Source organism: Centropristis striata, chromosome 18 (genome assembly GCF_030273125.1).
Source record: "Centropristis striata isolate RG_2023a ecotype Rhode Island chromosome 18, C.striata_1.0, whole genome shotgun sequence".
In the NCBI taxonomy this organism is placed as follows: domain Eukaryota; kingdom Metazoa; phylum Chordata; class Actinopteri; order Perciformes; family Serranidae; genus Centropristis; species Centropristis striata.
Genome location: NC_081534.1, coordinates 5,129,594 through 5,152,952, shown reverse-complemented (window position 1 = coordinate 5,152,952; position 23,359 = coordinate 5,129,594). Strand labels below are relative to the sequence as shown.

The window sequence follows — 23,359 nt, the reverse complement described above, 5'->3', positions numbered from 1 at the left end:
ATTTGAAACTTTGAGATTGGCATTTTGGCTTTCACCTTCTTGTTGTTTTTTTTTTTTAAGCAAATCAGCAGCTAGCTCTAGCTAGCTAGCTTGGTTACGAAAAGGGGGCCATTATTCATATTAAGTGTTATATTGGTTAGAATGAAAAACAGTCTTAAAACAAAATGTTCTCGGTGGAAAAAAGAACAGCCGACTCCAGCGTCTCTTAGTACACTGTGAAAGGCTCAGAGTTCTCAAACGAAAACACCAAAAAACAAAATCATGTCTTCATAAATGTCAACAGTGCCATGGGTACCAGTTGTACACCTCTTTCTTGGCTGACAAGTTGCTAGGGGGGGGTACCTAAGAATCATGCCCTAAAGCATAACCTGCTTTCAAGTCTATTTCACTCTAAACGGGACCATCATTTACAAAGTTAACATCATGCCATATCAAAGAAGATTTGAAACTAGCGATTGAGGCTGGTTGACTAAAAACTCATCAGGAAAATGTTCCCTGCAGTAATAAATCTAGTGAGAAGTAGGGTCCTTTTCTTATAGACTTACAATCTAAAGACTATACAATTTTGCAACTAGTGGAGTTGCGCCCTACTGACCATTGGAAAGAATGCAGGATTAGGTATTTCTGCATTGGCTTCACTAGCTGCATCCATGTTGTCAATGGTCGGGACTCAAAGCAAGCTGAGCAAACAAAAGAAGTAGGAGTTAGTTGTTTCAGTCTCTGGTAATTGTGTCTTAAATTAACCTGCACATGGGGGTGAGATTAGCTCGTATTAGCGGCTGTATAATTGTGCAGTCTTTCTGAATCACTCTATTCTCATAATGACAGCCTACGGACATCTTATTAGCCTTTCTTCATCTGCATTTGTCATGCCGGGCGTGGACTGGAGCCCACCCAGCTGGTAGTTTTCTGTAGCCTCTGTTGATGTTGTCTCTGATCTGTGTTCCACACATCAAAAGCAGACATCCCCCACTGTACACACCACGCTGTCCCCCAGCCTCTCCAGCCAGCCTCTGTCACACACAGCTGTTCCACCCATCCGTCTCTGCCTGCCCTCCACTGTTCTGTTGTATCTCATGTCACTCTCTCCCCACCGCTCTATTTCAGTTTCTGTACCTCTCACCAGCTTTATAGCTTACTCTTACTTTACTGCTATTATTCTCTCGTTCCTCTCTCTTATCTATCCCTTTGTCCGTTCATTTGCCCTCCTCCCACCTCTCTCTGGCGCTTACTCTCTATTTGTCCCTATTTCTTGCTCTTTCTGTATCGTCCCACCTGTCTCCCTCTCTGTCATCTCACCCATCAACATCCAGTTTCCCTCTTTATATCCTTGGGAGGAAAATGGTCGGTTTCTGCTTCAGTCTCTGCACTAACTGCAGGGTGGTAACACACACACACATAGACACACACTGCAGACAGACATTTCACCAATACAACTTGTGGAGAAATTGTTAAAATAAATGAGAACTTCAGTACACCTTTGGAATGTTTTAGAGACTAAGTTACAGCCATGCTATTTGGAAAGTATATAACTGTTTTGATTATATGTTATATGTGATTTTCTGTATATTTGACAACTTTTACTCTGTCTGTATTAGATATAATCATGAAGGAGTCTTCTGAAACACCTCCTTATCAAAAATCAAATCACACCTCAGAGTATTCCCATAATGACTTAATACCGGCTGAGCTCTTTGACTATACATAGTATGTCACGTTCTCTCTCTTGGTTTTGCCTGACACATTTGAGGCTGACGTATGAAGTGCCTATATTTGGATGGTTTCATCAACAATATTACAGTTTCCTGTCAGGCCCCCCCTCCCCTCCCTGAGCTGGATTTTTTACGTGATGATACACGTGCAGGTGTGTCACATGAATCACGCCTGACTTGCTGCTTCTTTGTATTTGAAGAGGAATAAAGTGCACATCCAGACTGTTTCAGGCCATAGAAAAGGAGACTTAATGGAAAATTCCACCCTCAGATACTCTTTAACTGTCAGATATGCTCAACCTATGTCGTTCAGACCCACACAGGGGTTATACAGTGATGATGCAGTGCACCAACCTGCCTTGCCTACTTATATTTCACCAGCTACACTGCACATATTACAGCTCTGTTGCATGCTGGTGTAGTGAGGCTGCTAGAGAGAGTCTGGTCTTTCACAGTGAATTGCTCCCTCTGTAAATATGTAGATGTCTGACTGCAAGTCATATTGACAACATTTTGCAAGTAATGAGCAAAGCCAAGACAAACCTTGTAAAACATTTTTGAAATGGTCCAGGAATTGCAAAGCTCTGCCTGTTGGCAGTTACAGTTTCTACTGTTTGTATTCCTTCAAGCATTAATATAAAAAGATAAATCTCAACTCTGGATTGCAACTCAGCAACCCAGCAATGTCATGCTTGTTGTTTAAAAAACTGAAACGCTGAGGCAGTAAGGTATGTGTTTAGAGTGGTTGTGCTGTTGGGCTGCCAGTTACTGCATTATCAAGTGATTGCATTCAGGAGCCAAGGAAAATCAGATTTATGACCGCAGAGAAGGATTTGTTTCTACTTTTAGAAACGTCCATTAATGTCTTTGTGCAAAGGTCTAAGGCTAGACCAGACTATCACTTAATAAGTTATGACCTTGTTCAAAATCACATTAGCTAATGTATTATAATGTAAATATGTTTGCTCTATTTCCTGTTTATTATATAACTGCTAAGCTCTTTTTTGTGTGCTGATTACTATAGCCCTTCAGTTGAAGTGCAATTAATATGCTACATAGTAAAATAATGGCTGCATTTCCATAATTTTAATAACAATTAGTCAGAAGTTATGCTGGAATGCAATTATTGCATTTCCTGGTCTGGTGTTGTTACACTAGCTCTAATTGAAAGCTCACATTAAGGCTGGACAATATAGACAGAATCCATTATCCTTATATAGATATATCACTGTATAACATTTCTGATAATTGAATAACTAAATAGTCTATGACATAAACCCATGCTAAAGCCTAATTTTAGCAAAACCAGCTTTGCTCCCATGTGCAAGGATCAGAATGTGAAATCTAAATGACGTTTATATTATTATTCAGCAGTTCATCCTGTTTTGTTCAACTTTTTTAACTTAACATTATATCACCCAGCCCTAGCCCACATACCAGATTTGTCATGCAGTGACCTGTTTATTAGCATTCATTCATTCTGCTTAATGAAACTAGACCAATTGTTTTTCATATGTGACTCAGTATCCACCATCAAATTATTCAAGTCAAATTACTGTTCTGGAGGTGATGTTGGCAAGCTTTACATAGGTTTGACCCCAAATATCCTTGTATATCTTCCATATCATATCTTGTTTATTAGGAAATGGTTTTACATTACAATATTCTACTTCTTAGGGGAGGATATTTTTGGACGAGCCCCTGGGGGGCCAGGTACAGTAGCTCTGCTCCGTGAATTCAGCATCTCTCTGACTAGTGGAGAGGAGAAAAATGATATTGTGTGGGTTTATGTAGCATGCATTCTGTCCTTGAAACCTCCATGGGCTTTTACATCTAGATGTTACAGATTTTTCTTCTCTCTTCCTCTCTCTCTCTCGGTCTGTCTCTCTCTCCTCTGTTTGCATCTCAGGTTCGTGAGCAGCCATGACAAAGTCCTACGAGTTCAACTGGCAGAAGCACCTGCCTGAGTTCATGCAGGAAGGCGCCTCCTTCGACAGGTTTGATGAGGTAAAAAAGATGCATTTCTTGACCGCTTACGAAGTCTGTTCATATCTAAGAAATAAATAAATAGAACAGGTTGGAATGTACACTGCAAAAAACGTGTGTCTAAAAAAAAAGATAAAAACACTAAATCTGAGGGAAATTATCTTGCTGCATGGACAGATAATTTCACTTGACAAGATTTCTTAAATTAAGATTGTTAAATCTAGAAATAAGCATGTTGAACGCTTAAAATAAGAAATTAACTCTTAAAACAAGATACATTATCTAACACTTCTAAATCTATGTTTTTTATTATCTTGGAAAGAAACAAATAATATGCACTGTAAAAATAAATAGCCTCCTAACCTTTTTTATGTCAGATAAACTACCGGTCAAAAGTTTTAGAACACCCAAATTTTTCCAGTTTTTTATTGAAATTCAAGCAGTTCAAGTCAAATGAACAGCTTGAAAGGGTACAAAGGTAAGTGGTGAACTGCCAGAGGTAAATAAAAAAGGTAAGCTTAACCAAAACTGAAAGATAATGTACATTTCAGAATTATACAAGAAGGCCTTTTTCAGGGAACAAGAAATGGGTTAACAACTTAACTCTATGGAGTCTCGGGCTTTTTGTCCATTTTTTAATTCTTTTCATGTCTTTGTAAGTCATTTGGTGTCTTTTTTGGTCATTTGGTGTCTTTTTTGGTCATTTTGTGTCTTTTTTTGGTCATTTGGTGTCTTTTTTTAGTCCTTTAGTCCAACATAAAATGTGATTTTGAATCATTTTTTTTACTTTCAAAACACTATCATGCTCAATAAAGAATTTTAAATGTTGCAAATGTGCATTAACTTCAGAATACACTGAGACATTAAACTGCATCATTTTCAATTAAATTCTGGAAAAGTTGGTGTGTTCTAAAACTTTTGACCAGTACTGTATATCATAGCATACTGATAAAGTAAACATCTAACTTTAAGGTCCTGAGTGAAGGCTGAAGGCTGTGTTTGTCAATAACCTTGTTCTAGGTTATTTGCTCTGTCCTATTATCATCCTTCAGCCTTAATGACCGTATCCCAGTCTGTCATTAACACACACACACACACACACACACACACACACACACACACATATAATGTAGCAGATGTGTCTCCTTTATAACCTGATACAATACAACATACATTATTGTAGTCAGAGCTGTAGCTGAAGGCAGGCCGCATTGATGAGCCTCATTAAGAATCTTCGGCGTGGCAACTGCTTGTCTGCAACGCATCCAGAGTCTCCACCAGGCCTGTCAAAACATTATGTGTGTGATGTCACTGAGTGAGCAGCTCTTTGTTTTCACACATACACCATCAATATTTTTTTGTCACTGGAATGTTGATTTAATGTAGTTGTAAGTGGAGTTGAGTGTAAAATCAGTAAAACATGTAGGAAAATACTGCTTTGGAGGGCAAGAAGCATATAAATCCTGACATTTCTGCAGAGATGTTGAAGTTCTCAGTGGCAAACTATATACATCAGGTTACAAGATGGAGTTATAAAGTACTTCACTAAAGACAAAACAACTCAATTAAAAATATAAATTAATCACAGAAAATCTATTTGGAAAAAAAATGTTTTTTAAACAGATTATTGAATTATTTCTCAATTAAAGCCACAAGCACATCTATTGTCTGTCTAGTCAATACCAATATACCAATTAAATTAAAAAACATTTAGACAAACATGTCGTGGCGTCTGTGTGTATATGACCCTGTGTATATCTTCCTGTCTTTTCGCCCACGTTTCCTCTGACTAACTTAATCAGGACACTTAGCTAGGACATTTGTCGAGCAAAGCCAAAGTGTGTCACACACACGTGCGCGTGCACACAGACATACACGCACCCTTTGCACACATCAGGAAATCCCCTCAGTCCTCTCCGTTTATGTGGGCATCAGTAGGGGGAGGAGGATCCCTCTTAGGCAGAGAAGAAAACTTGAAAGAGCGTAGGGAAAAGCATCATCAAATCCACAGCCGTGTCAAAGTGAGCCATGAAACTGGGCCGGCATGCTTCTGAAGAAAGTCCTCAGTGTGTTGCTGCTGTGAATATGAGCCAGGCTGAGGCAGGGCAGGGTTAGGACTGGCCTGAATGCTAATAAGGTCGACCTCTGCCTGTCACCTTAAACATTAAAATTTATGACGTCAGCTGGGACATGCTATTACTCTCTTACCACTGCATTTAGTCATTTATTGATTATTATATCCTTAAAGTCCCCTTCCACTCAAAAATATGGATCAAGGATTGTCACAAGAGAGATGTTTTCACATTCCCCTACTGAAGGAGGAGATGTCCCTTTCCTAAAATCAGAGATTTAAACTTACATAATTAGCCATAAAAAGAAACCTGAAAAATCCAGCACAGAGCTGACTTGTCAGTCCAAAGAGCAAAAAAACACTGTTACATCATCGCAGATATTATTGTGTTTCGAAACCACCAACGCTATCAAGCTAACAAGCTAACCAACCACATAAACAAGCTAAAAGATCCTAACTACACTTAACATTCTGATACGTCTGTTTGTTGCCAATTTTGGTGCCATGTGAGTCTCGGGACCAAAATGTAAAGTGTGACTGAATCGCTCTTATTCTTTCTTATTATTCTCTCTTTTTATGTGGCACAGCCATCCTAAAAAATATAGTAATCATATCTGAGTATTTTTGCATACTTTAAACCTGTCTGAGGGGAGCCGTTATCCTTTCTTTTATCTGAAAAGGGAAGCAAGAACGACTTTGACAGTAGTTACATCTTTTATGGACGTCAGCTCCTGCTGTCAGCAGCAGTTTAATGTCTAGAGGTAAAAAAACAGAACACACAGTCCTTTATTTATTAACAAAGTGGGTTTTGGGTTGTTAACCTGTCGCTTATGCTAGTCTATGTTATGAACTGTCTTTATTCTGTCTGTGTTTGTTTGTGTGCGAGTGAGTGAATAGCTGTTGCTCTGTTGCCTGGCAAATACAAAGCCTGCAGGGGACATCTGCGTCGATTGAAATGACGTACACCAAGTCCACCCACAGACATAGACATGCTCTTTATCAGTCCCTCTCATAAGGGCACTCATACACACACACACAGAGAAGCACAAAGATACACACATGGGCACAAATATGCTAAACAGCATGGATGTTTTTTCCACAAAACATTCTCCAATGACTGAAACCCCATTGAGTGGCAGATGGTAGAGACAGGTAATGTGTGTGTGCGTGTGTGTGTTCCTACGTAGATTACAGTGTAATTCAAAGTTTTGTAGGACATTTCTTTCAGTACATAAAGTATCTTAATAATACATGTAGTAATTACTGTCCGGTCAAAAATATTCGTATGTAATATGGAGTATTTTCATGCTTTGTTGTTACATTCCCATTCTCATCTTGCTTTCATTATTGTTTTTCGAATTGTTTGGCTGTCACTCGTTATCGGGCAGACTGTAGTGGATACTTTTCTTTACCTCATCGGTTAAGCTTCACCTCTCTAGTACAGTGGAGTAGGCTTTAAATGATTTATAGATTGCCAATAATTCATCGTTTTTTGTATTGATATTAGATATTCTAAATGAGTTTTTCCTCTTTGACAAGTCCATCAGCAGGGAGGTCAGAGGTCAAAGATGTTAAGTGATGATCAGTCAGCTAACTGCCAAGGGGCTTCCTGTCTCTGTGTGTGTGTGTGTGTGTGTGTGTGTGTGTGTGTTTAAAATCGTTACCATGGGGACCAAATAGCCTCATATTGACAGACTGTTAATGAAGGCGGAGAAAAACGGTCCAGAATTGTGAGACACTGAAAAAAGAAACAATTATTTCTGTTGGTCGTTCTAATAAATTATTTTTCCCAAAATGTCATTTAATATTGGTAGTTATTACTTTACCTCCTCTACAGGCCATAGTTTCATAATATTGGTTTGGTGATTTAGAATGAGTGCAAAAAGCCTTTAAGACACCCAGATTCACTCTATCCATGAAATAGACTTACCTGATGAATATAGCCATGCTTCGTTGCTGTTTACAAAAGATTAGAAAACAGTCATACTTTGAAGCTGACTGGGAGGCAGCATAAGCCTATTATAAACGCAGCTTGCTTTATTGTGAACATGCATTGTGGAAATGTAACAAACAAAATATTCCAGACATTAAGAAAAAAACTTGTCTTTTAAAACAAACAGTAAAATGAGGACGTAGAACAAAATAAGGAAAGTGGATATATAGTGAGAATAACTACCTTGCATTTCTGCATTATGAATAACATTAATGAATACTTTAAGTCCTTGGTTTTCAAAAGGGGGTCTACGATAGAGGTGTCAGGGTTACACATACACATAAACATGAATCCATATGCAAAGTTAAGTAGGCTTATCTAGAAAATAATAATAATTTAACACAATAGGTGTTGTACAACGCATGAATCCTAATGCCATCATGTGAGCAACCTGACTTATACTAAATCACTGGCAGCACCTATCGATTGTTGTACAAAGTGTACATTGTTGTGAGCCACAGTGGATTGTTGTGTAACTTTTATAACATACTGTGTTAAACAGTGTTATTATTTTCAAAGCTTAGTATAGTGTGCACCATAACCAGTTTATACTACATGGCACTATAAACACATCTATATACAATGTATGGAGTAGGGGGTCCCTGTTCTGTCTCTCTGCTTTGGTTCAAAAGCAGTATCTATCAGCTAAGGGGTGCATAGGCTGAAAAATGTTGAGGACGCCTGCTGTAAGTCATTTATTGTTGAGCACAAGCCACTCAGAGGAGACAGAGTGGCATCACATGCAGCACTTCCTGTGTTTTCATCAGCCGGCCAATAGCTCCAGGGCATGGACGAGTGTGTGTGTCTTTGTGCGTGTGAATTACTCAGTTTGGAGTCAGTGTGTTCAATGTTCCCTTGATGGTGCATTTAAGTTATTTAGCGACTAAATATAGTTAATTAACTAATATGTTTTACCAGCATGTACATATTGAGGTACTCTGTGCGTGTTTCTTTTAAAAACAAATAGTCTGGTTTTGGGGTTGCTGTTATTGTCTCAAAGATCATTGTATGGAGAGAGGGATCAACAGACACACACACACACACGCACACACTGGGCTGCACTTACCCAGGCACTTAGGAAAGAATGTACACATGTTGAGTGGGAGCTGGACGACCATAACTAGGGGTGTCTATCCATCCAAATCCAACCAGAGATGGCTGGACCTTCAGCTAATTGTTCCTTTGCGTGTGGAAGGACGAAGTGTTCCCATAAACCGTTTAGTTTTACAGGAACAAGCCGTCTGATAGTGTAACAGTAGCCTGCTCCATGTTCTAAACAGTCAGGGCTCATTTGGGACCATCTCATTCATATGGCTGGCTTCACTATGTGTAACTGATGCCTCTGTCAGTCCCAGTTTAGATGAAAGGGAATCAAGCTTTTAACTGCACTTACAGCAGTCTCACTATTTCCTAAATGGAAATAAGATTGTTCAATTGTTTTTATGGTGGTTTTAGATGACATGATAAAACCAAATAAAAGCCAGTTACAGTCTTATTTGCTGCAGTGAATCTCATTGAAGCCATATCCTGAGATGATCAAATTGTGTTTGTGTGGTTGTGTGTGTGCCACTGCTAATATTAGAATGAGTGACCCAGCAGCCATCTCTTATTCTATTTTTTCTGTTTTATCCTTCTCAGATGTGTGATTTCACTGGAATAAACACACACACACACACACACACACACACACACACACACACACACACACACACACACACACACACACACACACACACACACAAACACACACACACAAACACTCTGACTCTGTCATTTACCAGTGCAATCACAGCTTCTAGCAGCTGATTGAACTGAGTGAAAAATGTTTGGGTAAGATAAGCAGGCTAATGTTAGTAGAGCTGATAGATGTAACATTAGAGTGTGTGTGTGTGTGTGTGTGTGTGTGTGTGTACTAGTATCAGTGAGCACACTGTTTTTTCAGGGTATCAGTCGTTCAGTTTCAGTGCCCATTACTGGACATGTATATGAATATGAACATGTATATGGGTAAATATTGCTTTACATAAAGAGACAGATAATTAAATAATGCTAAATATTATTATTATTATTATTATTATTAATAATAATAATAATAATAATAATTAATAAATGACCACAAATAATATAACAATAAATAAGTAAAGACCCAAATAAATACAAATGTATTTATTATTTTTAAAAAGTAGTAACAGAAATAAAAAAGAGATGGCAATAGTGAAAAGAAAAATAAAGCAAATAAAAAAGTAAACAATAAATAGAAATAAAATAAAACATACAAATTACACTAAAATACACAAAAAATAATTATGAATTAACAATAAAGGATTAACTGCTAGCAATAACATATTTCTTCTAAAAGGAAAGGTAGAATTGTTATAGTATTGCCTAGGTGAACCTAGAGCACAGTCTTGCTCAAACACACATGCAAAGGGTTTCCCCTGTCTCTAATGCACAGCACTGTGTTCCAGCCACATGATGTTTGCATTTAACAGTTCATAGCAGTCACATTTATCTCACTTTGTGCCGACCTTAGCAACAGGTTTCATCTCCTCTGCAACACGCAACATGTGTGTGTATATACTGAACGTATTGGCGCATACTTTGTGTTTTAGGATGTGTATGTGTCTTTAAGTAGGCAGGTACATCTTAGAAAATGAACAAGAGCTACATCTGTTTGTCTTGTTGCATAAGCCCTGCGTGTGTGAAACAGGATGACTGTTGAATGTCTTCCCATGTCAAATAAAACCTTTTGACTGATGAAGCCTCTCTTATAAAACATATTTTTTTCCCCTCTGCAGGACCCATACATCTTTGAGCCCAACTGTCAGATGACGGTGGACGAGTTTGGCTTTTTCATCTGCTGGAAGAGTGAGGGAAAGGTATAAGCTCCACTTCTTCATGTTTCTGTGTTCTATTGTCCAACGGTGGCTTTCAGAGTAAAATGTGTTTTTATTTAGTAGGAAAGGGTTTACCTTGGATTGTTTTTTTCTGACCCAGACTTTTGTTCCTGGAAGCCTTTTAAACATATAGAAAAGGGTAGTTTACTGCGCATAATTACATAATAGTAACATATAGACAGAAACCCAATAAGCTGTTGGTCAGATGCCCAGTGGTGTATTTCTCCACATTCAGATTTTCAGATTCTTTGATAAACTTTGTGTAACAAGTGCATTTGAATAAGACATTTAAATATTTCTGATTTATGCTGTTTCAGGAGGTAGGGGTTAGTAGTTACAGCTGCTACAGGATGCTTGTAGTCTGGTACTTTAAGAAAACAGAAGAAATGTATGAAAATTAATTTCCACATCACAAAAAAAATGTATTAAGATTTAGCCCTGTGATGAAAACAGCAAAAGATCCTGTACGTCATTATAATGAGAAACTCGAAACTGATATAATTATAAAATGCAATTTCATGTGCATATTTTTTATTTTGATTTGATTTGATGTATTTAATTTTTTTTGAGAATGCCAGTACAGCATCCAGGGGTGCAGACTTGAAGGGGAGGGGGGTCTCTGGGGACGGTATTGTTCCGTAGGCACTATTATAGAATATCACTAGATGACTCACTGTAAATAATGTGTTGATCAAGATCTGACATGACATGAAAGCGTTCCCTTGATTTTTTTTAGCAGTGTACATGGCAGCTAATCCACACTCTCCCGTGAACATTGATTCCAAACATTTTCAACTCAGGATTCCCTGCTGCAGCGCTTGAAGACCTACCAGTCTGGGTGAAAATTAACATATCTATTTGATCAAATAATCATCTAGTGATATTCTCAGTAGCTTTAAATGATTTCTTGACCCAGAAAATGTAGATTTTGACACCAAAATTGACCTTCTAAGTGGCTTGGAAGATATAGCATTTCTCATAGACTTTATATGGCTGCCATCTCCGATCCGCAATCTTGATGAAGTGGCTCCTACCAAAAATTGAAACCTATGGTGATAGAGAGTATGTGGAAAAAATTTGGTGCTTTTGTCCGGCGTGTCCCCTTTATTTAGCTAAGCCACCTGACTATACGTAACTGTAACTGTTTTACACCTGCATGCTGAGCAAGCACAGACCGGGTTCCGCCAGGAAACTTATAGCCGTACACTGTTAGCACGGGGTGCTGAGGTTAGCACAACAAAAAGCTCGGCGCGTCTCACTCTACGACGAGTTACAAATGATACGACGGAGCTGGAAAACCCGGTCAGCTTCAACAAGTAACGAGTAACTTTATGTGAATGGAAACACATCCACCATGCTAACGCTGTTGACAGCATCACGCAGGTGTGCAAATCAACGCCTGCTGCTTTCAAGCAAAACAGCAAAGTAGTTAGTACACACAAATACAATACATTTGACTCTAATAGTTACACAGAAATACATAACATAAGACATACAGCTAAAACCACCACTACAACTTTAAACATTTGACTACTGCACAGGCAGAAAATGTATCTAAATCAACAACACTGAAATTTTACAGCAGTTATACAGTTGTGCAGTAGTGCAGAGGGTGCTGGAATAAATATGGGATAATCAAACAGATTGCTTTATATAGATGAAGTAAGTGGATATGACATAATATAAAGTGATGCATATATATTGCTAGTTATGACCGCATGTTTAAGAACAGTGAGTATTTAAACTTGAAGTTTGAGGCTTGGAGATAAAGGGTTACTGCAGAATGATTCTTTGACTGATATTGTCATAGGGGAGAAGTTGTAGAGGTTGTGTCCAAGATGTGAAGAGTCTGCACTAATATTTCATAACTTTTGTACCAGTGAGATGACATTAATTCTATGATGTGTTTGTCCCAGTATCCTCATGCTAAAATGGACTGTAAATCCACATTTTGGGAGTTTGGTTCCCATCCTGTTACCCCTGATGAGTTTGCACCCTTGGTAGTATTAAAATCAACTAGAGAAGAATATAGGTAATCCATCACAGTCAGTTTGCTGCTTAACAGTAAATCCTGGAGGACAGAAAAACAAATAGCTTTCTCTGCATTCTTTCTACCTGCTTATCCTGTGTGGTGTTGCAGCAGGCTGGAAACTGTCTCACTGGGAATTAAAGACCCAAATTGAAGCACGTCTTATAACAGCTAATCTGCCAGCAATAAACAAAGGAGGAAATATGAGTATTGGAAACTTGATTAAGAAAATGCGTGGAGATGCTACTCATAATAACCTACATTAATAATTGTTGTCAGATGCTGAGATATTGTTGTGTTGTCGCAGTGTATTGGAAATGATTGCAAAGAAAACAAAATGCACTGTGACCCATCTGTCTTGTTTGCCATCCCTCTCTGTCTCCCTCTTCACCTGCTCTCACATTCTTCCCTCTACTTGTTTTCTCTTTATCTTTCTGTGTGTCTCCCCTGCAGGAAGGCCAGGTTCTCGAGTGTTCCCTCATCAACAGTATACGCGTCGGTGCCGTCCCTAAGGTGAGACCTCAGGAAAGACAATTTCCTTGCTTCTGCTTTTACAACTTTCACGCTCTCTGCCCACCCCGCCCAATCCTCAGTCTCTTTGCACCCACATCAACACTCTTGCTAAAATCTGGGGAGGATGCCACGTCAGACACGTTATTCATGCTTTAATTAGCTGAAGCTACAGCAGAGTATTCTATCGATCGACTGACTGGTCTGGGACTCTCGGCTGAGTTTTCACTCCTGAGCTACCAGATTCACCATGGGCACCGCAGAACATAAACATGAAATATTTAACTCATCAATATTTATACAATTCTGGCTGCAGTTTAGCTGCAGGTTGTATCTGAATATTTTTTGTGCTTTTGACCCAGAGAGGAATAATGAAAAACTGTGCTTCCAGCCCTAGTATGATGGGCTGTCAGAGGATGTCTGGGTTAAGGAGTTCACACTATGGGATCAAAACCTCACAGGTATAAGACGTTCTGTCTCTGTCAGAATGACTTTTCATTATCCTGTAATAGGAAACTTATCTTGTAATAGCCAATATGTAACAACCAGCAGCATTATGCTGCATTTTCAGAGCAGCTAGCTACCAATCACTTATTTGATACGCTGGTATGGAGCCAGATACACACAAAAACAACCCTGTATGGTTTCACTGTATATTAAATATTGATTCATCTAGGTTAGCCTTGACAGTGAGACATTATGTCGTAACATTTGGCTTCTTACAGACCAGATGAATTATGAAAGCTGTTACTGGAATACCAGTGTGGACACCTGCCGCTAATTAGAATGCAAACCTGTCAAGCAACTAAAAGTTAAACCCGCCCAGATACACTGCTGTGTACTGTGTACATATGCATTACCAGGTTGTGTATGTATTGTTGACAGCAGGAGGTAATCTGTTTGCTCGCTCCTCTGTGTTGACGTGTGTGTGTGTGTGTGTGTGTGTGTGTGTGTATATACATGTGTAAGGGCACGTATACAGATCCTGCAGCCTGAAAACCACTCCTGCTGTTTGTTCAAATGCTGTGTGCTGTTCTGTAAGGAGCAGACTAAGAACAACAACACGGAGCAGGGCTTCTCCTCAGAGGCTAACGTGGTTACACAAGCCCCCGAGAGCTGTTTCACATAATCCAATGAGCGAGGAAAGATGAATGGCATTGGATGATTGCTGGCTGGGGTTTTAAAACGGCAGAGCCAGTTGCCTGTTGCTGTTAATTCAATCATATAACAAAACTACATTACGCTCTTCCATGGTGACGATGGCGGCAGAGTGAAATCTGAAAAGATGAGAGGGAGGAGTCGTGCTGTGTTTCTGATAGCGAGAGAATGTTTTCATGGATTTCCTGTTACTGTTTAATACAGATTGTTGTTCATTCATTTCCCCTTGAATTTAAAGCCTTACAAATGTTGAGATGAGTTCTTACTTTTTGTAAGTGTCAAATCTTGAAGAATTCAAATTAGTCATTGAAATATTTCTTATGAGACCTAGGAAAGTAAGGAACTCAAGGAAGCTAAATGATGTACCGGTAGTTTCTCCAATAGATGCAGTTTGGACCAAAATAGGTTATTTTTCTATGGTGACTCACATCATCAGCTTGATGGGGTATGCTATGCCAAATATTTTGGAAATTTCCTCTTGTGATTTCTTTCTTACAAATAATCAATTATATGTAGCTTCCAACCTTTCATTATGTGTACTCAGAATCCAAATCAGTCATTTTCCCCTGCTTTTGGTTACTGTAATTTGAAACCTGTTGATTTTCTTAGTCCCATTTCCATTGCTTGTCCAACATTACGATTAAGTCAACCTTGCAAAGCATGTAAAGAAAAATGTAATAACAGACAAGACAGCGGGCCTCATAAAGCAGCAATCTCTTAAAGAGCTCTTATATTTTCTCCTAATTTTCTGTAAAGAGAAGAATAAGAGGATAACTCCAGATGTATTTAATCATTCAAATCTGCTCTTACTTAGGTGTCCTGAATGCCAAATTGATCATAACTGTTTATGAGCATAGGAACCCCCCCCCCAAACATTATATAAGGGCAAGTGGCCTATGTGAATGTTCTGACACATGCCCAAGAACATGACACCAAAAAAAAGTGAGAGAATGAGAAGAACTTGAGCTGGAGGGAAGTCTCTGTAACTTAAACAATGTAAACATGACTTTCCAGTGTCAGTACTGGTGTTACAGGGAAATCAAAACCCCAGCTAAAACATATAATTAATATACAAAATCTGAAATCACTGGTGGATCACAGAAAGCAATGGGTACTACTAACATACATAAGAACAAATTGTGGATATGAACAAAAATAATAGGAATATTTTTTCTCTATAGGCCCAATATGTCTGTCTTAGATGCTGATTTTTTCTGGCCTTTAATTAAATTACACCAACCTACACACACACACAAACATTTATTTAACAGAAGCAACCATTTAACATCCTACGAGCCAATCCTCTTCACATTCCAATTTATGTGAGTTACATAATGTTACTCACCACTTGACAGAGGTGTCTGCTGACCTTCTCCTACCTACTCCAGTAAAGTGGTGTCTGAAGTGTTGTTTTCACTGCTGAACATCCAAATCTGGCTTCAGGTGATATCTTCCAGCTGCGAAGATTTCTTTTATATTTAGAATTATAATTATAACTTCCATGATGCATGATCCATGATCTATGTCTCCTAAGCATGATCCATACAATATATCATTCGGTAACGCTTTATATAAAGGTCCTTGTAATAACCATTAATTAACAAGTAATAAGGCATTGTTCTCGCTTTAGATCCCTTTAGCTGCAAAAAGCATAGTTAACTGTTAACAAGTGCATAGTTAACTTATAATAGATGAGCAATAAAGTATATTCTAATATCAATAAGCAAACAAAAGATTAATAAAGGCATGGCAAAGACATAATGGGTGGGTTATGGGTGTTTGTAATGCTATTATGAAGAATTATAAGATACTCATGAGGCTTTTATTAATGTTCTTATAATAAATCTCTTATAGCCTGCTATTAGCTGTATCATAATGCCATTATTAACACTTATATAGGCTTATAAACACACAGTAATGTTAATAAGCATCTTGTAAGGACTTACAAGGGCCTTATTACTTGTTAATTAATGGTTATTACAAGGACCTTAATATAAAGCTGTACCTATCATTCTTTTCAACACCCCGATGCTTTTGCACAACACCAGTAAACATTCCAACATCCTTCTCTCTAGGCAGATTTCTCATTTATGTTTTCTTGTCAGTGTCTGTTTACTACAATAAAATCAGAGTTTACCCTCCCCTTACGTTTTCCTGTTTCTCCTGCTAACTCTACTTTCTGAGATTGACACCTTGACAACCTACACCACTGCTATACCGCTCATTTGTTTTCTGTGTTTTTCTGTTTGTTTCTGTCTTCTTCTCTTTTTGTCTGTCCGGGCCTGTATTTGTGTGTGACGGCAGTCTGACAGCGGTCTTCTCTTTTTGTCAGGACCCAAAGATCTTGTCATCATTCGAAGCCATGGGGAAGACGGAGGCAGACTTGGAGGGCTGCATCATATGCATCTGCAGTGGCACAGACCTGGTCAACCTAAACTTCATGTTCATGGTGGCGGAGAGCCCCGACACAGCCAGGGTAAACACATGCACGTCCTTATTTCCACTGCTCGGTGCTTATGACTCAGGAAGTGAAATGTTACACTGACAAATTTCACTTGGATTGTATATCTGTCTATATCTTTGGTGTTGAGGTTTTTGTTGTTCTAAGATCATTTTCCAAACATCCTCAAAGAAAGTCTGCACAAATAGTGCAAGGGGCCATGCTACACAACAGAACTTAGCACAGCCTCAAGACGCAGTTGAAACTGTCACAAAATATGTCAGAAAACAAAGCCAATATAAACTTTTCTCAGCACAGCTAATTCATTCAACATTTATAAATCATATAGAAGCTAAAAGAATCACGACACAGCAAATATTTATTTCAGAAACAAAGCAAATTGCCAGGTGAATGGTTCATATGCCAACTCCTACACAGGGCAGATCTGGCCTTGGTTCTCTCTGATGAATAGACACATTTAGGATGAGTCATTTCTCCCTGTCTCACCTCATCTCTATCTCCCCGTGTGACTTCTTCACTTCTGCTTTTGCTGTTATTTTCTGATCCTTAGTCTCTCTCACACTCTTTTTTTTCTCTCTGTCTGTTTTCTTCGCACTCATCAGACAAAGCTCTGTGAGAAATCTGGCTGCCTTATTGAGTGGAGAAACACCTCTCCACCCTTCTCTTTATTGCTTACACTCTTTCTCACTCATCCCTTTTGTTTTTGTTTACTGCTCAGACAGATGACTCTCTATCTTTCTCTCAAAAATATATTATAGACAAAGCACTTTTCACATATATTAAGAAACATATTTCATATCACATATTATTTATTAATATATATTGCATATTACATTTAACATGTAAAATACGTGGGTGCCTTGTAGGCTGGATCTGTACTTCAATGTGATGGTCCACTAGACCAGCTATTCTCAACCTTGGGGTCGGGACCCCAATTGGGGTCGCGAGATGATTTCTGGGGGTCGCCAAATCATTTTGGAAGTCAGCTCTGTCTCCACTGTGTTAAAGTGTTCATGTGTTAATGTGTTTTAGTCTTTTTGGTCATTTCATGTCTTTTTTGGTCATTTTGTGTCTTTTTTGGTCATTTTGTGTCTTTTTTTGGTCATTTTGTGTCTTTTCTGGGCATTTTCTGGCTTTTTTCGGTCATTTCATGTCTTTTTTGATCATTTTGTGGTCAATTTGTGTCTTATTTGGTCATTTTGGTTCCATTTTTTTGGTCATTTTGTTTCTTTTTTGGGTGATCTGAACTGTGCGTGATTCTGTTCAACATGCATGTTAAATTGGGGGTCGCGACTCAAAAAGGTTGAGAACCACTGCACTAGACAATACAATATACGACTTTGAACATTTTATTACAATTACTAAATACTATACAAATCCCTAATTTTGGGGATCTCATTATGGTTGTGAGTCTCTCAGGCTGTGGCAGCCAGATACATATTTTAGCTGCCAGAGAAGCTGATGTTCTCTCTCTTTTAATCAGCAGACATTATTTTTGCTGACCCCTGCTGGCAAACCTCCAAACATTGTACACATCCTGTATAGCAGAGGCTGTTGATCTTTTTCACCCAAACACCCCTTACAAGATAGAGAATATACTCACACTCATACTCATGTTTGTGCCTTGTAATAATTTGACATAGCCTATTTGTTTACACTTCTAATTTGAAATACATTTCAGAACACATAAACAAACAAATATAAAGAGAAAGTGTATTGATCTTAAAAAATACAATAAAATTCAGATTATTTATAATAATATACAATGCAAAGTTTCAATTATAAAAATATATATACTATGTCAAATATAAATTATATAAATTAATAGAAAACATAAAATATCAAATAAATGCAGGCTATAGCAAATTTAACATTCATAAATAATGTATAAATTTCAGCTGAAAACCTTCCAGGGACCCTTGTTTCATTTCATAGTACAATGGGCTTGCTTTAAGAGAATTAAATTCAATGATTGCTATTCTTCAAATGAGAAGGTTAGCATAATTCTATATTTTTCGTATTGTCCCAAACCCCACAAAAAGACCAAAACCTGCCGTATCCTGTCTGTGGCTCTTGGCTCCAAGCCCATCTGTTCCTATTACGGATGTAAATCTTTTAAAAGGAGTCACAACTGTCCAGGTTCATTTTTAAAAGGTTAAGTCATTTTCAAAAACAGCCGGACTGTTTTTATAAAACACTACCCATTTGTTTGGGACTATTTTTAGCTGCAGATTAATACAGACTTGGTATGCTCGTAAGTATTTACAGCAGCCGGATGGTCTGTGCGGGATTTACTCAAAATAAACTAAAGGTTTATCCCAGGTTTATCATAATGAAAACACAAGTCACCCAGTTTAGCAAGTCACCGAGCCACTGCCCTATGTGCCACCTATTTACATTCTTCTATGATAAAGTTATGCGACGTTTAGCATCTAGCAAGTACATAAAAGCACAAGCCTAACTTATTATGGCAATATTTAAAATAATTAAAACACTGCACGTACTGATCTCTGCAGGTGAGATTAAAAACAGGAGCGACCGATTGAAGCACTCTTACTTTACAATGTACACACAAAAAATATATTGTCATTAAATTTGCGTACATTGACTGGAGATAGGGGTGCATTAGCCAACTGAATTGTAATAGTTTGAACCTTGCATTCACCGTTTGAGTACGTGCCTCTGAGCACACAGAACCACACTCTTCCAAGGCTATCAGCTATCTTCTATTTAGTGGCAAAATCTGTGTGGCCCAAAGGCTAAGCAGTACTCGAAAGCCACAAAGCAACAAAAAGCACTTTGACAACTTAAAGTGAGTGTAATGTTTCTCAGCCTCTGGGTTGTCAATCCAGAGTAAATTACATATAATTATTGATATGAATTCACATCTGTGCCATCTTTTATGCCGTCTGGCAGTAACAAAACATATCTAGAATGATTAAAAGATGCAACACACTTCTGGCCTTGAGGAAAATATTTTTATGCAATGTGTTTGAAGAAGTCAGTGCTGACAAGAAATGTCCCCAGGACTCAAAATCACAACCAGACCCAACTGAAAAAGTGTTTTTTTGTGTCGGCACAGTTGTTATTTTGCACTAGAGTGTTGGTGTTTATGCATCTCTCATGAGGGTGTTTTTGTGGTGATGGGTGTTATAAATGATGTTTGTGCTGTGGAGAGCTCACTGCCACAGGGCTGCCAATGATAGTCGTGCAACAGCCTTCAGCTGGAGGCACAAACACACACACACACACACACACACACACACACACACATGCCCACATGATCCAGGTACGCCCTGCACATTTTTATCCTGCCCCCCCCTCACTTTCACTCAAACACACACACACACACACACACACACACACACACAAATAAACACACCATGACACCATCACCACTTCCCAGCATGCAGGTGGCCCTAAGTAGCAGACCTCGGGAGATGACAGAGTTATTTACATCAGCAGACGCACGTTCACACGCACACACACACACACACACACACACACACACACACACACACACAGTTCACGGACACCACATGCCCAAACAGACTACCCCTGCTGCACCCGTTATCTTGTTTAATGTTTTTATAATGATGCTAATGATGAAATTATTTTCTGTGGCTGTGGAGGACAGATGGAGCGATAGAATCAAACATTTAGAGACAGAAAGACAGAAGGGTCAAAAATGTTCATTATTATTATCATTTGTGTTGATGCAGTCAGCAGTGTAGTTACAAGGTCTTCTCTGGCTATTTGTTTACTGTCACTGCATGTAGCCTTGCAGCAGCTCACTATGTTTATAACTGTGTGTATATTCTAATGTGTGTGTATGTGTTCCTGATTGTCCTGTCAAGGCTCTCTCCCATGTGTGTTTGTGTGAATTAAGAGGCAATTAATTTGCTTGTGTTTATTTCCCCAAAGACATTCTCTCCTAAACACGATGCTCGCCCTCTGCCACCGTGTGTGGGCCTCGGTTGGTCAGTGTGTTAAGAGTGTGTGTCCTGAACACTGGTGCTTGTTTGTTTTGCAGAAGTGGATCGAGGGTTTGAGGTCGGTGATTCACAACTTTAAGGCCAACAATGTCTGTCCAATGACCTGCCTCAAGAAACAGTGAGTGCACTTTACAGCACAGTTCCAGAATGACTTTATTTTATACGTTTTTATTTTTCTCTAAAATTGTATGTAATGTATTCTGGTAATGAATCAGCCCTTTCTCTTATCTGTGCTATGTGTGTTTTTCTTTACTTCTTTCTTTAGTTGGATGAGAATGTGTTTCCTGACCAACGTAAATGGGAAGATTCCTGTGAGAGGGTAAGAGGAAATTAATGAGATATTTGATCAGCCATCAAGCCGTTGTAGGGAAAAGGTAACGCCTGCACATTTAACTCCATGCCACAAAGTTTAAACGTGCAATAAATAGACAAACCGGTGATTAAAATAGGTTTAAATACTGAAGAAAGCAGTTTCCCATTAAAAATCAGTGTCTTCCATGCTGTTTCACTGCTTCTTGTTTCTCTGATAACGTCTGTTCACTAAAATTCTTCATTCGGTTAAAACATATTAAAAATGACCAAGAGCTAAAACAAATGATTAAAACTGCATTTTAATTTTTTGACAACATGGCTGACAACGACACTGCTGACTCATGCACAAAGGGGACATGACAGGTGAAAGAGGTGACACAGAGTATATCCTTGATTAGAATTACAGATTTCTTTTGAAATTGTTGAAAACAATTAAGATAATGAAACTAAACAACTCAAGAAACCATATAACTGGTCCAGTCGGTTTTCAACATTTATTCACATGCAGAAATGTTACATATTTACTTTTTATAATGACAACGTTTGATCCTACTGGATCTTCGCCAGGTCGGAATGCTTGAAAAATGGAAACCACACCCATATTCATACATCATGCACACAATAGGCTGCTGTGATGCCAGGTTTAGTTCATCCAAAACATCCAGGGTGATTAAAAAACAGCTGACAATTAACATTCAATTCATGTAGAATAAGAAGGACCAGTAACCAGAAATGCCACCATGCAGTTGTCAGTCAGGTGTCTCTGCTTTATAAATATGGATGGGGTTTCCCACCTGTCAAGCATTCTGACATGACCAAGTAGGATTGAAACATTGTCAGTATTGAACTTTTGTTGCATGGGGAAAGTGTTCAGGTCTTCCTTTTTTCTACTGTTTTCTGTTAGCCTTGCACCGACAGGATGTGTATAATTATCTACCTTAAATCATTGTACCATCCCATTTTACTCCAATTTGTCACACTCAACTTTGCTCTTTACCTGTCCTCTGTCTCTGTCTCTCTGTCTCTCCATCTTTTACAGCATTACTCGAACATTTGCATCAGGAAAGACAGAGAAGGGGATCTTTCAGGCTCTAAAGGATCTCGGCCTTCCTAGTGGAAAGGTCAGATAACACCGACTGTACACTCCAGTGGTCACATTGATCATTTTTTGCCTATTTAAATCTGTTAATGCATAAATGTCATAAATGTGGCTAGGGTGTGAGTTTTTCTTCTTTTTTTAATTTCATTTTGGAAGTTCAACCTCAGCTCCTGTAATAAGTTCATAATGAACAGTGTTGCCAAATACAGACACTCAGACAAAAATGTTCCCATTGAAACTCATAAAACCACTATTTTCAATCCAACGGCCATTAAAGCATAAAATCATGCATTCTAAATGGAATGGAAATGGGGAAATATGCTATTTACCTGGTTTCAGCTATGGTCATTGCAGCTGAATTATAGAGCACTGCCGTGTTTAATGTAATGCTTCATAATCATTGTTGTTGCTAATAACTGACATATCCTACACTGAAAAAATATCTGAGCGTTGAGTATACCGAATATATATATATATATATATAATTTATTTATTTTTTTATATTATAAAAAGACAACACTGGCATTATTCAAATAAACTGACATTTGAATGGTTAAAATTAGTATGAATGAATGTTTGGCAGTTACTATCATGACTGATGTAGTGAGTTTTTTGACACAGATCTTTTTCATCAGAGCAACTATTTTAAGGTGGGCCACATCCAACTGTAAGTTTGTATCCCTCATGTTAAAAAACATCGTGTGTGTTTCTCTTCCACAGAATGATGAGATTGAACCAACAGATTTCACCTTTGACATTTTCTACGCGCTCACACAGAAGATCTGCCCTCGTACAGACATAGAAGAACTCTTCAAGAAAATGTGAGTGTGCTTTTGTTTAATGTGCCTGTCCTCTCTGTAATTGTTATGTCTACTGATTTTAATACCTCAAAATTAATACAAGAGCAATCCCCTAAATTAAACAACTTAACAGTAGCACCCTTGTATTGTTTATACCCATGTTACCTTAAATAGAACAACGATACATCTGCTGTTGGAATATTCCCCAAAGTGTGAGCTACTGCATCTTGTTGGAAATAATCAGGACAAATGTTTCTGCGCCTGCTGCACTAACTATGTCTGGACAGCCTAACCTGCTTCCACAGTTCAACTGTAATTATGAGTGATGATTAACAT

At 38.3% G+C, this 23,359-nt stretch overlaps 1 protein-coding gene across 2 annotated transcripts in view; it reads left to right on the top strand.

Annotated features, from left to right (window-relative positions):
- LOC131990806 (1-phosphatidylinositol 4,5-bisphosphate phosphodiesterase beta-4-like) overlaps positions 1-23,359 on the top strand; it is a 75,998-nt gene that overhangs the window by 33,241 nt on the left and 19,398 nt on the right. For both annotated transcript variants that reach the window (XM_059355942.1, XM_059355941.1), the window contains exons 4-11: positions 3,622-3,719; positions 10,561-10,641; positions 13,142-13,201; positions 16,689-16,832; positions 20,851-20,930; positions 21,078-21,131; positions 22,164-22,245; positions 22,944-23,044. In XM_059355942.1, the coding sequence (XP_059211925.1) occupies positions 3,636-3,719; positions 10,561-10,641; positions 13,142-13,201; positions 16,689-16,832; positions 20,851-20,930; positions 21,078-21,131; positions 22,164-22,245; positions 22,944-23,044 (686 nt within the window). In that variant the 5' untranslated portion in view covers positions 3,622-3,635. The remainder of the gene's footprint in view (positions 1-3,621; positions 3,720-10,560; positions 10,642-13,141; positions 13,202-16,688; positions 16,833-20,850; positions 20,931-21,077; positions 21,132-22,163; positions 22,246-22,943; positions 23,045-23,359) is intronic.